We start from the raw sequence: 21557 nt of genomic DNA on the forward strand, positions 1-21557 counted from the left end.
ATAGGAATGGCCTATTTACCTTAGCGGAGAGGCCAGTGACTATAAATTTATAGTGTACTATATATTTATAGGTTATATATAACCTAAACTAGAATATATAACATATAGATTATATAGCTGTCAGGAAGAGATATTGATGTATATATTGTTATTGGAATTTGTTTTTAAATAGAGGCTTAGTTTGTGTGTATGTTAATTGGATTAAAGCCAGCTAGCCTGGGTGCTTTGATGTATAGTAGTTTTGACATATAAACAGAGGTAGAGGGTACATTTGCATTTTGTTGAATAAAACATTCAAGAGTGGGAGTGAAATCTTGCACCTAGCTAGGAGACACAAAGCAATGTTTATATTGCTAATAAAATTGGTACTATGAAAGGGGTTCAAAGTGCCTGGTGATACAATGAGAATTTACATTCAAAGAGAAAGGCTGGGTATAACAGAAAGGAGTTTGTGTGTGCAGGTCAGAGGCATGTAAGATCTAAGCCTGTAAGCCTACAACTGCCTGCAAAGGAACCAAATTGAAAGGAACCTCATTTTGAATCTGTAAGGTGAAAATGCTTTGCCTGGTGTCTCGTTAAGTGTATTGGTTATTGTTAGTGAATATTAATTCAGGAATTTGTTAAAAGGTATGATAGTAATTTGTAGCCATGTGTATGTATTTCATTTGTTGCAAATTAAAAGTGTCTCATTTAGTTTGATATAAAAACCTCTTGAGAACTGGTGGTTGTATTTCTGAATTTAGCGCTGCATCTCAATCATACCAATTAAAAATATAGGTTATGACAATTGTTTAAAATTTCCCTCTGGGGTTTTAAATAACAGCCTTTAACAACTGCTATTTCATAACATAGACTATAGAATTATAGGGCAGAATTTGGGGGCGGGGCCCGCTCGCCAAGGGGAAAATGACGCGGGATGATGTCGGGAGGAACCCTCGACGTCATCCCGGTCCATTTAAATATTGAGGAAGGCGGGCGGACAGCGAAATCAGCTGTCCGCCCACCGACCTATCAATGACCAATTAAGGCCATTGATAGGAAAATTAAGCTTGTTAAATGCCCTGCCCGTCCAACCCTAAGGCTGGTGGGCAGACCAGGAGCCCCAACGGGCTTCTGATAATACATGAAACCTTATCCACTAGCGGGATGAGGTTTCATGTCTGTTTTAAAAAACTTTAATAAAGTTTATGTGCTTCTTATTAACATGTCCCATCTCATGTGACAGTGTTAATAATTTTAATATATTTCTATTTTTAAAGATTTTTAGACTGTCAGTGATCTCCCTGAGACAGCACTTAGTGTCAGGGAGATGTGCACTCTTTGACAGATGGGGAATCCCTCCACCCCCCAGCACAGGAAGCGCATAGCACTTCCTGCCGGGTAGGCCGCTGGGTGGGCCTTAGTTGGCCCGCCTACTCAAAATGGCGGCGGGCCTGGTTTCGGCAGCGGAGTTCGGCTGCCCACCCGCCACTGAGCCAGTGGGGCCCGCCCATCAAGGTAAAAATTTTGGCCATAGTATAGCATAGATTTAAAGTGAATGGTAGAAGGATTAGAGGGGAGATGAGGAAAACAAATTGCACTGAGAGAGTTTTAGGGGTCTGGAACTCAATGAACCCATTTAAAAGATGTCTGGATGTGCACCTTGCGTGCCATAACCTGCAGGGCTATGGACCAAATGCTGGAAAGTGGGGTTAGGCTGGGACTCATTTTTCAGCCACAAACAAGATAGGCCAAGTGGCCTCTTCATGTGCTGTAAACTTTCTATGATTCAATGATTCACCAATACCCTGTACAGTTGCAGCAAGACTACCTACATTTACACTCCATCCCCTTGCAATAAATGCCAACATTCTATTTACCTTTCTAATTACTTGCTATGCCTGCATGCTAACTTTTTGTGATTCATTTAGGAGGACATCCAGATCCCTATGCACTGTAGTATTCTGTAGTCTCTCAACATTTAAATAATGTCCCAGATCTTCCGGTCTCTGGATGGAAATAACCCATTTTTCCCGACTCTGTTTTCTGTTAGTTAGCTAATGCTCTATCCTTACTAATATATCACCCCACACCATAAACCCTTATATTCTGCAGTAACCTTTGTGTGACACCTTACTAAATGTATTTTGGAAATCCAAATAAACTACATCTACTGATTCCTCTTTATCCACCCTGCTTGTTACAGGCTCAAAGAACTCAAATAATTTGGCAAGCATGATTTTCCTTTCATAAAAATTATGTTGACTCTGCTTGATTGCATTAAGATTTTTCTAAATGTCTTGCTACTACTTCCTTAATAATAGATTTCCAAAACTTTCCCGTTGACAGATGTTGGGCTAAATGGCAGTTTACTGCTTTCTGTCTCCCCCCTTTCTTGAATGTGGCATTACACTTGGGCAGTTTTCCAATCTGCTGGAAATTTTTCCAGAATCTGAGGAATTTTAGAATATTGCAACCAATGTATCCATTACCTCTGCAGCCATTTGTTTTTAGCCCCTGCGTGCAGGCTATCAGATCCAGAGGATTTGTCAGCCTTTAGTCCCATTAGTTTGCCGAGCATTTTTCTCTTGTGCTAATTGTTTTAAGCTCCTCTCTACCTTCTGCCTCCCTGATTTTCAACAATTATTGGAATGCTTTGAGCTCTTCCTCCATGAAGACAGACACAAAATATTTGTTCAAATTTCTGCCATTTCTTTGTTTCCCATTATTAATTCCCCATATCTCGAGTTACTCTGTTCCTTTTTAAATATATGCAGAAGCTCTTGCTTTCTGTTTTTATATTTCTTGCTGATTTACTGTCATAATCTATGTGCATTTTTTTTTCTGGTCATCCTTTGGTGCTTTCCAAAGTTCTCACTAATCTTTGCAACATTGTATGCCTTTTCTTAAAACTTTATACCTCCTTAATTTCCTTAGCTGGCCACATGGTTCATCCTTCTCATGGAGTCTTTCTTTCTCAGCGGAGTAAATCTTTGTTGAGGAATATGAAATACCTCCTTAAATGCCTGACACATTGTAATAGACCATATCACTGATCTTGTTTGATGCAATATACCACAATCTTTAACCTCTGATGACACCGACATGAATAAGCAATCCACATAACATTTCTCTTTTGGATATCTCCTAAATCATAAATTTGGTGAGGGATGAAATATGGAAAGAAAATGGAAATTTAGAGTAGAAAAGTCTGTACTCAAAGGTGATAAATGTTTGGATTAATCTAACAATAAGGTACTTCAAGCTTAGTTGCAACATATGCAGCTGTTTTGATTTTGCACTGGCATTAAATTTGTAGAATGTAAATCACAGGTGAAAGCCTGAAATGACTCCAGGGAATGTTGCTCTACTCTGTTACATTGTCAAGTCAGGCTCTGTCTCTGGATTGAGGCTAAATTTGCATTGTAAATGTAATATCAGCACAACATAAAACCACATCTCACTGACACTATGGTAATAAAACACCTTTAAGTCATTGATGCAGTTAATGTACGGAAAAAGAAGCTTTAATGGACCAAATGGTATTTTCTTTGATTTTCTTGTGTTTCTTGTCAACATGGTCATTATGTACTTTTTCAGAGGACAGTATTACAGATTAATTTATATTTTGTTAGCATTTTTTATAACTGAAATATTGATTATATAACAATCCAATTTCAAATAATCAAAGCAGTTTTGATGCAATCTCCATGCAAAGTTTTATTTTGCTTTGTTTCACTAAAGTCTTCCTATAAAATATCCCTTTGTCTTTTTGTTGGTCATTAGTTGAATTACGACTGCCTTTTGGCAAAAACTTAATCTGTTAATATGACATTCCTTGGTGTACTTTTTAAGTGGAAACAGTAATCTGTTTAAATTAAAATAAAATTTGACAACTGTAGCGAAATAGATGACAAAGGCGTGTCAGGTCAACATATTAAGCGTTAAGCTACTATCTTGACAATAATTTCTAAGCTGTACATTTGAAATGTATTTCATGCAGATTTTCATACTGCAATTCTATTGTTTGCAGAAGCTCTATTACCACTGTCTATATTGAGGTTCTTCCTCCAAACAACCAGAGCCCGCCAAGATTTCCACAAATGCTGTACAACGTTGAAGTGAGTGAAGCTATGCGAACAGGGGCAACTTTGCTAAATTTGAGGGTAAGTATAAGTTTCTAAGCTACTTATTTAGGCTCTTGTTTACCACCACAGTTTAAGACAATGAACTTATTGTTGGATCATTGCTTATTCAGCATTTGAAGTTTATTGTACCAGTGAAACTCCATCGGCATAAACTTGTAACTGCATAAAAGCTTTTTATATAGAAAAACATGAAAAGTTAATTAAAGCCTGATTTCTGGCAGTGTTTCTGCCAATAAATTGTGAAATGTGGATTTTCATGTGGCATATATGCTGAAATTGAACATTTTCATCACAGCAAGACTGAGGAATAGATCATCTGAGTTTCACTACAGGTGACAATATGCTCATTATTATAATGCTTTCAGTCAAAATAAGTTTTGGTATACAAGATAATTTTTTATTGCTTTATGTATCACCTTTTGTATTTCTTTTTTAGAAATTAAAATTGTTCTCCAGATAAATTATACGGATTTGACATGCTTTACGGCTTATTTACTTGTCATTGGTCAAGTTTAAATTTTTCCTTTATTACTTATTGAGCATGAAAGAGTAGATACATAGAAATGCATCTTACAGTTGTGTAATTGATAAGCTTTCCTTTTCTCTGTTCACTCAGACTGAAACCAATAGTGTATAATATCAATGCCTTATTGATCATTTGCAGTGCATCACAGTATATCAAAAATATTGCACTGTTTCATGTCAAGAATGTCATTGCCAATGCCCATACCTCACCTCATCGCTACTGCAATCTTCAGGCCATAACTTCTGATGGAGTGGCAATTGAGTTGGATTGCCACTCAGCTCAAAAGTACTTACCTGAAAATCCAGCCGATCCTATCTCACCTGACCTTCCAACTCAGGCCGGGTGAGATCTGACCAGTGCAGCGCACTCCTGGAGCCTACCATCGAGGACAGCTCAGTCACAGGTAAGTAAGCCATGCCCCCCTTTTCTTTGACACTAGCTACCGTAAACCAGGTAAGTTTAAAGGTCCAGCCAGGTTTTAAAAGCCTTTGCCATGCCAGGAAGAATTTAAGTGTATAAGGTGAGTGGGTAGGATTTCAGGAGGGTCATGTTGGCTCGGGTCTGGCCAGGGGCGGAGGGGGGGCGGGTGGGGTCGGGTCGGGAGGGGAGTCAGGCCCAGGGTGGGGAGGTGAAGAGTCGGGCCTTGGGGGGGGGGGCGGGGGCAATGGGTCATGGGATCAGGAGTCGGATGTCGGGGGGCGGGGTGGTTTGGGGAGTTTGGCAGTTGGGCCTTTTGTGGGGATGGGGGGAAGACCCTGTGGGGCTGGCGAGTTCCTGTTGGGGGATGGGGGGGAGAAGAGTTCCGTGGGGGTGGGGAATGCTGTGGTGGGTAGTTGGGGTTGGGGAGGAGTCCCTTGGGGGTTCGAGGGTCGGGTGGAGTCCTGTGAGGGGGTGGCGGGTAGGGGAGTCCAGTGGGGGGTCCGTGTGGGTCTGTACAATAGTAGCCCAGAAGCTAGAAGTTGGTTTAATCCTTCTAACTTTTTCTGGGTAACTATTGATGTAAGACAGTTGGCACTATCCGAAGTTTGCCATTTAAATTGCGTTTTCAGATGGTCCCCAATGCAGAGCAATTACCCATCGGAAGTTTGCACTTCTCGGGCAATTGCCATGCAAACCTTACCTGGGAACTTGCAGTGGGGCAGGTGGGGTTTCCCAGCATATCTTTGGGCTACACTCCAGTTATGCTGACCTGGAGCTTGGAAGTTACGGCAGTTACTGCCTTCATCTTTGGTTTCATTGTCTCAAAGCTTAATTTCTCCATCTTTCTCTTACTGGCCTCTCCATCTCTAATACAAATACAGATACAGGGACATCTGTTTTGTTTGCCTTGGGTAGCCCATACGTACGCGGACGTAGCAAATTGTGAGGACGAACCCTGTCATATATACCACATGGTAGCTCATCGCTCTTACACAAATCCAGCAAGCGTATTTTCAGTGTGCTAAGAATTACACTAACAACCAATTTAAGGTTGTCAGTCGGGCTTGCAATGTGGTGCATTTGTGTGTACTGGAAGCTACATATGAATACGTAAGTCCCTGTTCTTTGCAGACAGAAAGAACATGTACATACATTGCATCTGTTTCAGCTAAACAAAATAAGTGACAGCCATTTGCTGACTCATTCCTTGGCAATGTCTTGACCAGTCAGGGTCAAGCTGTCTGGTTTAAATTTCAAACAAAATTTGCCAGTTAACTGTCAGTCACCATCAGTGGTGCCTTTTTCATGGCAATTCCACTTGCCAACCAATCAGCACTCTCTTCACATACAGTGTAAATTATTGTTTTCCCCCTTATATTGGCATTCTTGTGAGTGACCTGATGAGTGCAATACAAAAAGCTTAGACATGCCTCTTTTTTTCAGAAATACTCAACTTCTGTACTACCAAATGACAAGCTGTTCTTTTGTGATGTTGATTGATTGATAGACATTGGCCAGGTCACCAGAGATAACTCCCCTGCTCCACATAAACAGGCATGTGGGGCCTCAGTTTAAAGTCTCGTCCAAAGGACGGCACCTCCAGCAATACAGTGCTCCCTCAGCACTGCACTGGAGTGTCAGCCTTGATTTTTATGTGCTTAAGCTCTGGAGTTTCAGAGAAAAGAGTGCTACTGAGCCACCTGACATGTGCGATCTCCCCTAAACTTTCTCCTCTTTCCTGCTGAGAATTATATACTGTTACTCTTAGCACTTAGCAGTAAGACTACAAAATTACTGTTAATTTTTGCACTCCACGTGAACCACAGAGCAACAAATTTGAACTTGCTTTACATCTAACTCTATGGCCTGGATTTTCCAGTCAGTGACGAATGAATGGCACCAGCCGTTCATTAGACTTTGCACGGTTTCAAGGACATTCTATGGCCTTTTGCACTAGAAGTTGTAGTTTTTAGAAATCCATTTCAGCATGGCACCCTCAACAGGGTAAACACAGAAAACGACTGTCTGTCTCCTTAACCAATCAAGTTGAAGAATCCTTACTGAGACATGCAGAGTCTGAACCAGGGACTGGAATCTTATTGTATGCTGGGGTTTTTACAACTCCCAAGCCCATGGAGGCAGACAGCAGGACCACAGGGGCAATTTTACCGGCAGTAGCAATTAAAAGGCCGCTGCTGGGACCGTGGTCCAATTAAGGATGACTGGCTGCTTACCCCTGCTGCTGGCCCAATCAGAGGGCCAACAGTTCTGTAACCTTGGCAGCACTGCCAATAGAGGTGGCCATTGCTGAGGCTGCAAGGAGAAGGAGAAGGAGAAGACACCTCCATGTTGAGGCACCCTTGAAGGGATATGCCTGAGCCAGGCAGGCAGGCCCAGCGATTGGAAGGGTGAACCCGCCAGCAATGGCATTGGAGCCACAGGGGTAGTCATTAATTGCCATTGGGGAAGTCCCTCCTTGTGCCATGGAGGCCCCTGAAAGGAAGGCCTCTCCTGTAAGCCATTGGGAGTCTGCCTCAGTGCAGCTAGCAGACTCAGCATGGGGCTGAGGGTAATTCTGGGGCTCATAAATCCAGGCAGCCTTGTAAAATTACAATCAATGGACAGATTAATTGGCCTCCCGGCTCCAGTCACTGGGCTGTTGAGTTGCTACCGTTCCTGCCTTTGGTAATTCCTCTGGCAGTGGGAACATGTCGGACTTCCCTCCCGAAACCTACCCTCCATTTTACTACTCTTCTCATTTCCCAGCCTGTCTCCAAAGGGCTGGCAAGGAGGTGTAAGATGGAATATTTAATTCAATGCCAAATCATGTAACAGAAAGCAGAATAAGGTGAGGAAAAAATGATGGACTTAAGAGAAAAAGGTAAAAAAAAATTCCTTTAATTGTTTTAAATTTCCCAACATTAAATACAAGCTGAAGAATATGCCTCTGTTCCTGTGAACTTTCTCAGGAGATAAAAACAAAAAACGCTGGAAAAACTCAGCAGGTCTGGTTGATCTGTGGAGAAAGAAACAGAGTTAATGTTTCCAGTCCATATGACTCTTCAGAGCTAAAGGGAAGTAGAAATGTGATGGATTTTAAGAGGAGGTGGAGCAAGCTGAAGGTCAGGGATAGGTGGGAGCTAAGGAGAGATTGACAAAGATGTAATGGAACACAAGACAAAGGTTATGTTGCCGGTAGTGGTAAAGACTAAAGAAGGTGCTGATAGTGGCATAAAGTTAAGAGCAGAATGTGTTAATAGCAGAACAAGGGTCAGGGCTCTGTGAAAGCACAACATGGAAACCAGTGACAGATGGCCCTGTGGGGGTGGGAGGGATGCAGTGTTGGGGAAAAAGGATTTTAAAAATTAATTAATTAATTAATTTAAAAAATTTTAAAATTGGATTAAACAAGGGGTAAAGATGGAAGAGCGAGCTCATGGTATTTCAACTTCCTCAGGAGAGTCTAGTGGGTAAGTGCTGCACCTTCTCACTATTCCATGTGCTTGAATGCTGAGGGACTCGGCTACTTACCAGTATAGCATAGCTTCTAGAGGAGCAGAGCATCTCAGAAGCAAATTACTAATTTCTGTGTTTTCATTGTGCATGCACGGTCACTACGGTTATTCCTGCAGCAAAATCCGGGCGAGAGTATTCAACATTTGGTAGACAGTAAAAACTTTCAGTTCTACAGATTGATCATATACTGCTATTTCTGTTCCACCTGAGAATGAGTTTTAAGATACAAGGTAATATGTAATCACCATCGCATGTAATTCAGTCCTTCCATATCTCAGTGATGCTGAAGCATCATGCATTATGACAATTGCTACGACCACGTGAGGAGGGGTGAAATGACTCCCCTAATCTACCACTCCAGGTGTGATTATAACAGAGTTTTTTTTTGTGAATTTAGAGAGGATGTGCTTTGCTAATACTACAGGAGCTTTACTATTAATGTATTCAGATTGTGGAGTTAGATAGGTTTTCTCAGAATAAACAAAGAGCAGGTTAAGTTTATTAAAACTATTTCCCAAATTTAAAAATAACTAGTAAAGCGCAACCACCATTCATATGTCACACATTCCCTGGGCCCACACACACACACACACACAAACACACACACACTAGTGCAGATGGCAGAATAAGAGGATAGGCTTAAGGATTTTTTACGGTTCATGAAGAAGATTAAACAAAGGAGCATATGATTAGCTGTGACTGGTCTCGATGCGGTGATTCCACATTGTGGCCATTTTGTTTCGTTGTCTTTCTGTGTGTAGTTGTATGGATGAAACGTGATTTCCACGTTTCATTTCCAAAAGATCTTGGTTTGCAGTAGATTTCTTTTCACAAGGTGGTTACTTCTGCAAATCTGGGCACAATATCTCCAAGAGAGTGAAAGAGAGAGCAAACAGCTTTTTGCAGCCTATTTCAGTACAGCATTCTGATCTCTCTGACCTCTCTCCTGCTTGGTAACAGTCTCTTAAAGTACCCTGCTGGCTGTTTTTATTCCAGGGAAATTCTATTAATCCGTGTCTGCTGCAGTCATTGTGTTAGAACAGATAATTGCATTTTGATGTCTCATCTCAAACATGTGAAAAGTTTCAGGGTAGTGTAAAGCCAACAGGAGACGGGGTCTTTCACGAGTGTTGTGGTGGAATACAAGATGTATATTATAACTGTCTGGCAGTCTTTATTGTCTTAGTTCTTTTTCTAAAATGCAGCCAGAATAAATAAAAATTATAAATTGTATCTTTAAAGAAAGCACATCCTCGTAACACAATACCCACTTTACAAACATAGCTGGATCCCCTCCTACTCCTTGATTCATCTCTATCCCCTCCTTTTCCCCATCAATGAGCTGGGAGCTGGTAATAGCAATATGAAGGTTTGGATTTTAATGTTCTTTCTGACTACACCAATAATCTCCTCTGTGGTACCCTTCTGAGTCAGAAGTAAAAACTCCCTTTTGTAGAGTAATGAGATATATTTAGTTATCATCCTGTCTTATAATTATATACATTATAGACAAGTGTAAATTTGCTATTGAAAATTGTCTAAACAAATTGTTATGTCACAAATAGAAAATTCTCATTTATGTAGTGAATTATTAATTAGATCAGGAAGACTGTATAACTTATTCCCATTTTCATGTTCTCAATATTTAAGAACATAAAGAAACCAAATCATCAGACCTGTACTATCCAGAGTCCATTCAAGATGATTGTTTCATAGAAATCCTTCCCACCTCATCTGCTGATCCATTACTTTTGGGGACATTATTTTCTTTGTCTGACCTCCAATTAAAGAAAAGTCAGATATTGTTGTTAATTAACCTTCAATCCTACTTCTCAAATGATATTCAGCTACCTTCTCTGGGAGCTGTTTTTCACATGTCAGCTGTGCAGCAGGAGGACACTTTTATTTTAATCCTAATCTTACTTCTGGCGTGTGAATGTTCTACATATGTCTTCCAGTCCTCTGTTCATATCCAAGGTAAATAGTTTATTTGCTTCCCACTCCTCTATGTTTTACCTTATTTTGTTAATCATATCTTCCCTCAGAAATTTTCTTAAGCAAAATTAAGCTCAGTTTCGATGTGACCTTGTCCTATGAGTCCAAATTTTCCAGCCTCTCACGCCGGCAGGATCCTCCGGTCCCACTGATGGGAACGGAGATTTCAATGGCTTGTCTGCCCCACCATGGGGAAACCCGCCACAGGTAGGTGCGGGGGCTGGAAAATTCCAGCCCAGGAATCACCCTGGCCCCTTTCTATGGATCCTTTTCTATTACATCATTACCATTTATGAGATAGCAGTCACAATACCTCAGCACTGACTTCACCATTGATCTATTCAGTTTTGTGTGTCTTGTCATGAAATTATATCCAGATGTACCTTAGCATCCAATTTTTCTTATTAATATGTGCATCACTCTTTTAGATGGTGATCAATGATCACCTTCCTTTCTCAACATCAGTGAATGCAGCTACCAAACAGGACCATTTAGAGTTAAAAGCAAAAAACTGTGGATGCTGGAAATCCAAAACAAAAACAAAAATACCTGGAAAAACTCAGCAGGTCTGGCAGCATCTGTGGAGAGGAGCACAGTTAACGTTTCGAGTCCGCATGACTCTTCAACAGAACTAAAGAAAAATAGAAAAGGGGTGAAATATAAGCTGGTTTAAGGGGTGGGGGAGGGTGGGACAAGAAGAGCTGGATAGAGGGCCAGTGATAGGTGGAGATAACCAAAAGATGTTACAGACAAAAGGACAAAGAGGTGTTGAAGGTGGTGATATTACCATTTAGTGTTATTCTGGTAGATTTGAACTTTGCCTAGTTCATATCCTAATAGCACAGATAAAATAGGACCCTTTTATGTTGTCTACACATTTACTATCACTTGTTCCTGAATGCATTATTCTAATTTATATACCTAATAATATAAGCTTGCCACGTCTCAGACATTTATATGGTGATGGTCTCTCTGAGGATGCATAGAAATACAAGAATGTACAAACAGAAGAAAACTGTTCAGCACAACCATTCATCATGCCATTATTTCCATTTTTTCTGTCTTTGTCTTTCCATTTATCATTACCTTCTGTCTTCTAATAGACAAGTGGAACTTTTTGCAGGATTTGACAGGGGCTTCAGAGTTTAACGATGGAAGGCCTGCCAGGAGAGCACTGGATTCATTTAGTCTGTAGGTGATAAGAGCATGGATAAATATTTCAGAGTCAGATAAGAAGAGGTAGGGGCGAGGTGGATGGAGTTATAAGTAGATTGCTTTCTCAAATAACAATTAAGAATATTGTATTTTTTTTCAGTTTGTGGGTGTAATAAACTTGGTTTACTGGACAGGTTTCTTATTTGAAACAGATAACTTTATTACAGAGCTCTTGTAGAAACTACATGCTTGTATCAGGTCCATGATTAAAAAGCTCCGCCCTTAAGATTAGCCGCGCTTAGGGCTCATTTGCCAGCACAATCATGTGACCCTTAAAGTCAGTGGGAAAGGTTTTACCTACAATCAGTACATTTCTCCCCCCTTTAGTTTTATTACATTTATTTGCAAAGGATCTCTTAACCTACAACATATACATACACACACAGGTTATGCAATTAAAGATTAAGTCTCTGAGATGGTTTTCTATTCGGTTAGAGTGACGTAGCTCTATGACTTGAGATTCTCTCACTGGATCGCCATGATCAGGAACTGTAGGATCAGGGACATCCTTAGACAATGGCAGTGTAGGATTAGATAATTAGCACATCAGGTATGTCTATTCTAGGTCAATCTGTCACCTCAGGGCTTAAAGGTTCGACATCAATTACAGGCGGAATATTTGGTTGCTGGAATTGTCTCTTTACTCCTTAGACGATCCACACGTTTTCGAACAATCTTCCGCTTCCACTTGGTATGGCAAAGGTCCAGTTTCAGAGACAATTATACCAGGAACCCAACTAGGACCATTTCCAAAATGCCACACGAAAACTATATTTCCTACAGTGAATCTTTGAGCTTTGCTATGAATAGCATGATTCAATTTCTGACTGCTCTGATTCTTCTCTACCTTCCCCTCTAAATTTGGAAACACCAGGCTTAACCTTGTTCAAAGGTGCATTTCATCAGTAATTCAGATGGTGTTGAACCTGTAGTTGCATAAGGAGTCATACGATAATTGAGAAGAAAACGTGAAATTTGAGTTTCCGACATACCTTTGGATAACTTCTTCATCCCTGATCTGAAAGTTTGCACTGCTCTTTCTGTGACCCCATTTGATGAGGGATGATATGGTGCTGTTTTAATATGTTTAATTCCATTTAAACTCATGAATCTCTGGAATTCCGTACTAGTGAAGGCAGTACCGTTATCTGAAACAATGACTTCTGGAGGGCACATATACTAAAACATTGGCACAGCTTTTCAGTAGTTGGATATGATGTCGGTGACCTAACATCACATACGTCCATCCACTTAGAATGCCCATTGATTATCAATAAAAACATGGTACCTAAAGATAGACTTACATAGTCTATATGTAGTCTAACCCAAGGTCAACCAGGCCACTCCCACAGATGCAGTGGAGCTGAAACGGGTAACTTCTGTTGTTGCTGACACTGGAGCTTGACTATTCTTTCTATGTCACTGTCTATACCTGGCCATCAGACACAGCTTTGCGCAAGCATCTTCATCTTTGAAATGCCTGGATAAGCACTGTGAAGCTCTGACAAGAGTGGTTCTCTTCCTTGCAAAGGGACGACGACTTTTGATCCCCACAACATGATCCCATTTTAACAACTTAACTCAGTTTTATGGGCATAGAATAGTCTTATCTCTTCAGGCACTGGTGAATTTGACCATCCTTGCAATACCTGGTCTCGGACTTTTGACAAAATTGGATCCCCGTTTGTCCAACTCCTTATATGCTTCGCGCAGACCGGCGAAGAGTCCAAGAAAGTCAACACAAGTACACTGGAGCATGTACAATGCTCTCTGGTAACGGAAGACAACTAAGTGCGTCTACATTTGCAATGTGCACACCTGGACGGTGCATAAAGGTGTACTCATACGCAGATAATAGCAAAGCCCAGCATTAAATTCTGGCTTAGGTTATTGGTGGAATGGCTTTATCTTCACTAAATAAACCCATTAGTGGCTTATGATCTGACACTATGATGAAATGTTGACCATGGAGATATTGATGGAATTTCTTCACTCCAGATATTACTGATGAACCTTCTTTTTCAAGTTGTGAATAATCCTTGACAGCTGCAGAGAGGGTTCTGGAGACATAGCCTATTGGCCTTTCGGAACCATCTTCCATCCTGTATGACAACACAGTCCCCACCATGTGAGGAGATGCATTACAGGTTAATATTAATTCTTTTGGTGGGTCATAATGTACGGGTAGACATGGTGAGTGTAATAGCTTCTTGACTTTTATGAAGACTTCTTCTTGTTGTGCATTCCATGACCAACGATGGTTCTTTTTTGATAGTAAGTGTAAAGGTGCTAACACTGTTGACAAGTTTGGCAAGAAGCAACCGTAATAATTTATCATGCCCAAAAAAATACTTGAGTTCAGTGACACTGGTAGGAGAGGGCACCTCCTTGTTTGTTCTGACTTTCTCCTCTATTGGATGCAACCCCTGGACATCCACTCAGTGACCCAAGTAAGTGACTTCAGTCACTTGGAATGTGCACTTCTCTTTCTTCAATCGTACACCAGCTTCCAAAAATCTTCTTGAAACCTCTTCTAGGTTGGCCAAATGTTTGGCTTCTGTTGATCAGGACATCATCCAGGTACACTACTACTCTGGGAACTCCTTGCAATAGGCTTTTCATGGTCCTTTGGAAGATTGCACAGGCAGATGATACACCAAAGGGTAGGTGTGTACATGTTGATGGTTACATACCCTCTAGACGTGCTGTCCAGCTCTAGCTTTTGGTATGCATGGCTCATATCCAATTTGGTGTAGAATTCCCTCCAGCTAACTCAGCATACAGATCTTTTATCCTCAGGATAGGATATTTATCTAATTTAGCTGCCTTGTTCACAGTTATTTGTAGTCTCCACAAATGCAAATAGTTTGATCTGTTTTCAAGACAGGGACTATGGTGCTGCCCATTCCGAAAATTGGACTGGCTGGAATATGCCTAGCTCCTCTAAGTGGCACAATTTTGCATTCACCTTCTCCTTTAGGGCTTAAGGCACAGGTCTGGCCTTAAAGAATTGGAGTATCGCCTCCAAATCTACATATATTTTTCCTTGTCGGCCTTTTACCTTTCCCAATGCATCACAGAATACACTGTCATACTTCCTTAACAGCTCAGGAGTTCCTCCTGTTCTCACTTGGAATATTTCTGACCAGTTGAGCTTAATTTTTTTGTAACCAATCGCAGCTCAGATTGGTCCTTCGCCTGTTACAATGATCACTGGAAGCTGGGCTGCCTGTTGCCTATAGGACACAGGTACTGTGGCGATGCCTTTTACCTGTATTGACTGTCCAGTGTATGTCTTCAGTTAAGCAGTGGTTTGCTCCAGATTCTGTGGCTGGGTACCTTCAATTAGGTATTTAAATGTGTGTTCTCCCACCACTGTGGTCGAGGCTCCTGTGTCTATCTCCATGAGGCCTCTCATTCACTTGAAGGGTGACAGCTATTGGTACAGATTTTACTGCTTTTACATTGTACGGGGAATAGATATCAGTATCAGCAGCTTCTGGTTCAGTTATATTGTGCACTTCAATCATCTTGGTCTGCTTGGCTGTCTTGATTTCGTCCTGCATTGCTTTATTACATGCCCTTTTTTGTGGCATTCTCCTCTTTAAATCTGCAGGTTTCTGGTACATGGTTACCCCCACATTGTAACAGATTAATTTCTGAATCACTGCTGAGATGCTTCCACTATGCTTTTTCATTTTTCGAGCAGTAGAGACTGTCACCCGCTTCGTGACTGTCTCTCTGGTTTTCACACCACACCCAGTGGTAGGTTCCTGCCCCAAATGAAGAACGGTGCCATGTTGCACACTGTAAAACCTGTGAGTCCCTCTCAGCACACTGCATTGCTAGCGCTATTTCCATGGCGCGCTTCAAATCAATGATAACTTATGCAAGTAAATGGTGCTGAATGGCATCGTCGCGTACACCACACACTCAATGACATGTTGTAGGATTGTTTGGTTTATCTCCGAAGTCACAGTGCTCAGTCAACTGTTTCAACTTTGCAATATAAGTTGTGATGGACTCACCCAGGTCCCTTACTCTGGAGTTGAACTTAAACCTTTGCATAATTACCGATGGCTTCAGCTGAAAATGCATCCTCACGAGGTCTATCAGCTCGTTAAAAGATTTAGAATTGGGCATATTCAGGGCGTCAGACTACAGATGAGGTTTATGTCTTGCTACCGCAGACACTTAAAAGAATTGCTTTCTGCTTCTCCTCCATTGTTATTTAATTCGCCACTAAATAAAAAAAGGCGCTTCATGTACTGGCTCTAGTCTTCCATGGGCGAGTCATAAGGGTTTATTCTGTCAAAAAGTGGCATGACTGGTGAGTATACCTTTCTTTCTCTCCTTAATAATTGATATACTCACATTCACAAGGCGAGGTGCAGCTTCAGAGCTATTTATCCTCGTTGGCAATTGTAATAAACTTGGTGTACCAGACAGGTTTCTTAGTTGAAACAGATAACTTTATTACGGAGCTCTTGCAGAAGCTACATGCTTGAACCAGGTCCACGGCGAGAGAGCTCAGCCCTGAAGATTACCCGCATTTAGGGCTCATTCGTCAGTACAATCACGTGACCCCTAAAGGCAGTAGGGAAGGTTTTGCGTACAATCACTACAGAGGGGAAGCCTTTTGCTCCAGTGATTGAGAGTCCTTGCCTTTAAGGTGTTTTATATGAGAGGATTTTAGATATAATTGGGCTAAAATCCCTCAGTTCCTGATCTCTATGATTATGCCCAGATAATGCCTGATGGTGCTTTCCAACACTGACCACACACAGTTTTTTGGTGAGTATTTGGGTGGGAACCTCATTTATGTTAGACAGGCATGAGGAAACGTGACTATAGGAACATCTGGGGTGACCATCCGCCTCATGACCTTGAACTCTGGTGCCTGGGCACCTTTGGATTCCAACCTGCAACATTAACCGTATCTTCCTCTCACTGTAGATACTGCCTGAGCTGCTAAGTGTTTCCAGCATTTCCAGTTTTTATTTCTGAAAATCCTGGCACAGACTAGAAGGGCTGAATGGCCTGTTTTCTGTGCTGTAGTGTTCAATGGTTCTATGAAAGCAGGGGTTGGGGAGGGGGGTGGTGTGGTGGGGAGCTGGTGTTTGGAAGGGGCCCTGCTAATCCTTCCCTAAGTTATAGTGGAGGATTGGCAGGCCTCTTGAGGAACTAATTCCCAAACTCTTTGAGACACATTAGAAAATAAAATGGAATAGAAACTAAAATCTGATTGAGAAACATATCACTTTATTTTGTTTACCTCTTGTTCCCCCATCACCCCTGTGCTCGCTGACCCATATTGGCTCCCAGTCAAGCAACACCCTGACTTTAGAATTCTCATCCTATTTTTAAAACCCTCCATGGCCGCCGCCCCCTAACTCTGTAATCTCCTCTATCCCATAACCCTCCGAGATGTCTGCACTCCTTTAACTTTGGCCTCTTGTGCATCCTGATTTTAATCGCTCCACCATTGGTGGCTGCACCTTCGGCTGCTTAGATCCCAAGCTCTGGCATACCCCTCAGACACCTCTCCACCTCACTTTCTGACTTTAAGACAGTCCTTAAAACATGCCTGTATGACCAAGTTTTTGGTCATCTGACCTGATATCTTCTTGTGTGACTCGATGTCATGCTTTGTTTTATAACGCTCCTGTGAAGTGCCTTGGGAGATTTTATTACTTTAAAGGTGCTATATAAATATAAGTTTTTATTGTTACCGTATTGTTAGGAACCGACTAAGTTTCATCATTCTTCGAATTGCCAGGTAAATACTTATCAAGGTGCAATTTTGCAGACCAATTTTGGAATGCTCATTACCTTGGAAGGATGTGGACTAACAGTAATGTTTTATTCCTCCCCGTCATATGCTTGTCTCATCTTCTTGATGCGCTGACCTAGTTGCAATAATTTGGTAGTGCGCAGCTTACAAAGGTTTAACCAAATTTTTCTGAAATAAAAATGCTCTCAAATAGCTGGAGTGCCTATTTGGAATACACAATTTAAATCAACGACTCAAAAAAAACATTGAGTCAGCTACAAATGACATTGCTGCTATCCACATTTTTGACCCAGGTTATTTATCTTGAAATATAACAGTAGTCACAGAAAGGTAATTCACCTGTATTATACGCCAGCTGGTCTCGCACCAAAACAATCCCCTTTTTTGCTCAGGTATCACTCATGGCTGTTTAAACAGCTGTTGAGGATTGCTGAAGAGTACCAATTAATAACCTTTGTACTGGTGATTCAACATCAATGTCAACTGTCACAAAAGGAAACAATGTAATTATATCCCAGACCTTACAGGTCATGTCATTTTGATCCATGTATGTCTTTATCAATGCAGGTTGTTAGTCAATGCTCTGCAGTTCTCACTACTGTTCTGTTTGCTGCTGACTTCTTTCAGAATAGTGTCAGTACTTTGTAAATGAGATGTGATGGAGATGCTTCAAATTCACAGCAGGTCATAATGGATAGGTTGAATATATCAGCTGTAGCTATTAGTCATCTGGGAAAGGTGGTTTTAGTCATTTGTCATATGTATCCGTTGCCAAACATTTACTTTTTAACAGGAGAGAGAATGATCATATAGGAATGTAGCATTCACATATGTTTCAGACTAACAAGGCTGTATCTCTGTCATTGCTTCTATTAATAATCAAATGGAAGTTATTAGTTCTAATGCTGACCAGAGACTGAGCAAACAATGATGCTCATTGTTTGTGGTCGTAATGGTGGCGAAACTGTTGATGTTCACTGTCATTAGAAATATAAAACTGACAACAACTTCTAGCATCCACACACACGGGGCAGAATATTTAGCTCGTCGGGCGGGCGTGTGTCCGACCTGAACGTACGTAAAATGACACGCGATGATATCAGGCGAGCCTCCCGATGTCATCACGCAATATTTCAATTGGCGGGCACGCACGGAAGTCGGCAGCGCGCCCGCCGACAATTAAGCGGCCTGTTAAGGCCATTAAAGTCACAATTAAAATAAATTTTTCGCTGCCCAGCCACCCTTATGGTTGGCGGGCAGGCAAATCGGCCAGGCAGCCTTTGCAGTTTTTGCAAAACCTCATCCACAGGCAGGATGAGGTTTTGATCAGTGATTTTAAAAAAAATAAAACTTTTTCAAACTAATTTCTAACATGTCCCTGCTCATGGGACAGAGTCACATGAGAGGACATGTTTTTAACAGTTTTAATTTCTCTATTTTTATTTTAAAAATCTTCAGCTCCCCGAGGCAGTTCTCCACCCCATCCCACCCCCAACCCCAGCAGAGCTGCAGCATGTGATTCACCCTGGCTGGCCGTTGATTGGCCAGCCTGTGTGAAATCGCAGTCAGGGCCCAATCGAGGGCGGCGGCCTGTTTCGCAGCCACTCCTGCTGAGACCACCTGACGACCGGAAAATCTTGGCCACGTAGTTTAACAAAGATATCCAGAAGTTGCTGCCAGTGATTCTCTGTTCCTCCAGGGACTGCGCTATTGAACTCCCTGCAGATAACAATCTTTAGAAATCAGATGAACTGATGTGAAGCTTCTTTCCTACAATGTAATATCTGCTGTTAAAATGCCCTGACAAAGTGACATCTCATGGAATGAGGTGTAACTGGATTATTAATGGTGTTCTAAATTATAACTTGTTTTATTCTTTCATGGGTTATGAGCATTGCTGGCAAGACCAGCATTTGTTGCCCACCTCTAATTACCCTTGATTACTCCTGGCCAATAACTCCTGGACAGCCTTTCTAGTCCTGAAAAACTATTTTTTTATTTGTAGAATATTGTCAAATGTCTGAAGTATGATAAATTCCATGGGCAGGATTTTGCCCTTGGTGGGGGTGCTTGGCGGTGGTGGTGGGAAGCTGACTGCTGCCCGCGATCGGCTCCGCACCGTGATTTCACGCGGGTGGGCCAATTAAGGCCCGTCCTGCGTGGATCACGAGCGGTAGCGCTGAGCTCTGCCTGTGCGGGCGGGGGGAGGAGGGTGAACCGGGCTTCGCGTGCAGTTCGCGCATGTGGGAGAAAGAGCGCTCCGTGCCTCAGGGAGACTGAAGCACTGTTTAAAATATTAATAAAAACAGTAAAAACTTAATAAAACATGTCCCCTCCTGTGACTCTGTCACATGAGATGGGTCATGTTTTTAATTCCAAAATAAAGTTTTTATTTAATGTTTATTTGCTTTAGGAAACCTCATCCTGCTCGTGGATGAGGTTTCCTGAAAAATGTAAAGGCCACTTGGCCTTTTTGCTGCCCGCCAACCGTTAGGTTGGACGGGCCACGTAGATTTGAATTTAATTAGATTTTTAATGGCATTAATAGGCCTTTTAATTATCGGCGGGCATGCAGCCAACTCTGGCGCACGCCTGCCGAACAAAATATCGCGCAAGTGCGCAATGACATCGAGACACACGCCCGACGTCATTGTGCGTCATTATATGCTCGGGTGCGCGCCCGCATGCCGAGCGTAATGTTCTGCCCCGTAGGTTTTAACACAAAACTAAACTTGTTTACAATTTTATGATAATTTAGCTTGTACTTTATTCCTATGTGTAGGGCACACTCATTATTTTTCTCTGTAAAATTTATTAAAAAAGTGAATGATAATCAGTGCACTTTACTTCCCAGCTTCTTGTCCGTATACATTTTTCAATGTGATTAGCTGCTCAGCTCACTTAATGACATCATTGTTACTGAATACTGGGGATCTGCTAGACTTCATGCCAGAATCAAACTAAGATTGAGAAAGATGAAATCCATGCAACAAGGATTGCTACATCTTTGTGGGCAGCTTGCTTCAGGGTTAGCAGCAAGCATTATCACTTTGCTGCTGACTGCAAAATCTGAGCCAATTTTAACCCAGGATAGTTTGGATGTATTAACATTTCAAATCTGTGTAAATTATGATCTCTTATATTGTCACGTTCTGTACTTCTCTAAGGTGGTCCCCTGATTATCTCATCAACACTCAAAATTAAATACAATTTTAAAAAAAAGTTGAAATAAATTAAAGGGTCGGAACTTCATTGCTGGTTTCATAAATAAGTTTTAATGGCAAGCCAGTACTGTAAAGAGCTACTGTCAAAAAAGTATATTCTAAAATCATACAAAAATCCAAAATTAATTCATTTCATTGCATGTTTCTCCCTTTTAATATTTGCTCTGTTGATTGCTGCCTTGAGTTTTACTAGCTTGGAGGAGTTACTGAACATTATGGCCTGAGGGACTAACATGCATAGTTGAACATTCCGGGTTAATGGCTTGTACCTTTGGTGATGTTAATTCGGCTTTGTAATGCTGCTAAACTAAGTGACTGTTCTAAGCTATGTTTTCCTTGTCTTTTTGGTGTACCTTATAATAATGATATCAATGAGTAGGTTGGTGCTCTCAGACAATGTTGCGATCTCATTCAGCTTTCTGTAAATTAAGAAAATTCGTACAATAGGAGCTCAGATTATATTGGTACACCTCATTATTTCAGAGAATCTTATTTAAAAACATTATTTGGTCACAGTTAAGACACCTGCTTCTAACTCCCATGGTCTTGAAGAACTTTCAGAAATTCATTTACTGGTTCATTTATTTTTCTAAGTCCAGATTTGCTGAATATTACAAAAATACATCAATAGGCATATTTTTTGATTGCCTCTATAATTTTAATTTGCATTTTTTTCATTGAACTGCAGCATTTAATGGTGCATACTGGGAACAGGTATTAGGTGTCAATGTATGCAAGAA

General features: G+C 41.2%; 1 protein-coding gene across 1 annotated transcript in view; it reads left to right on the plus strand.

Annotated features, from left to right (window-relative positions):
- Positions 1-21557, plus strand: part of pcdh15b (protocadherin-related 15b) — a 1616824-nt gene that overhangs the window by 1121262 nt on the left and 474005 nt on the right. Inside the window, exon 21 of the mRNA XM_078565941.1 lies at positions 4013-4145. Within this exon, the coding sequence (XP_078422067.1) occupies positions 4013-4145 (133 nt within the window). The remainder of the gene's footprint in view (positions 1-4012; positions 4146-21557) is intronic.

Source organism: Cetorhinus maximus, chromosome 20, assembly GCF_964194155.1.
Source record: "Cetorhinus maximus chromosome 20, sCetMax3.hap1.1, whole genome shotgun sequence".
NCBI classification, from domain to species: Eukaryota; Metazoa; Chordata; class Chondrichthyes; order Lamniformes; family Cetorhinidae; genus Cetorhinus; species Cetorhinus maximus.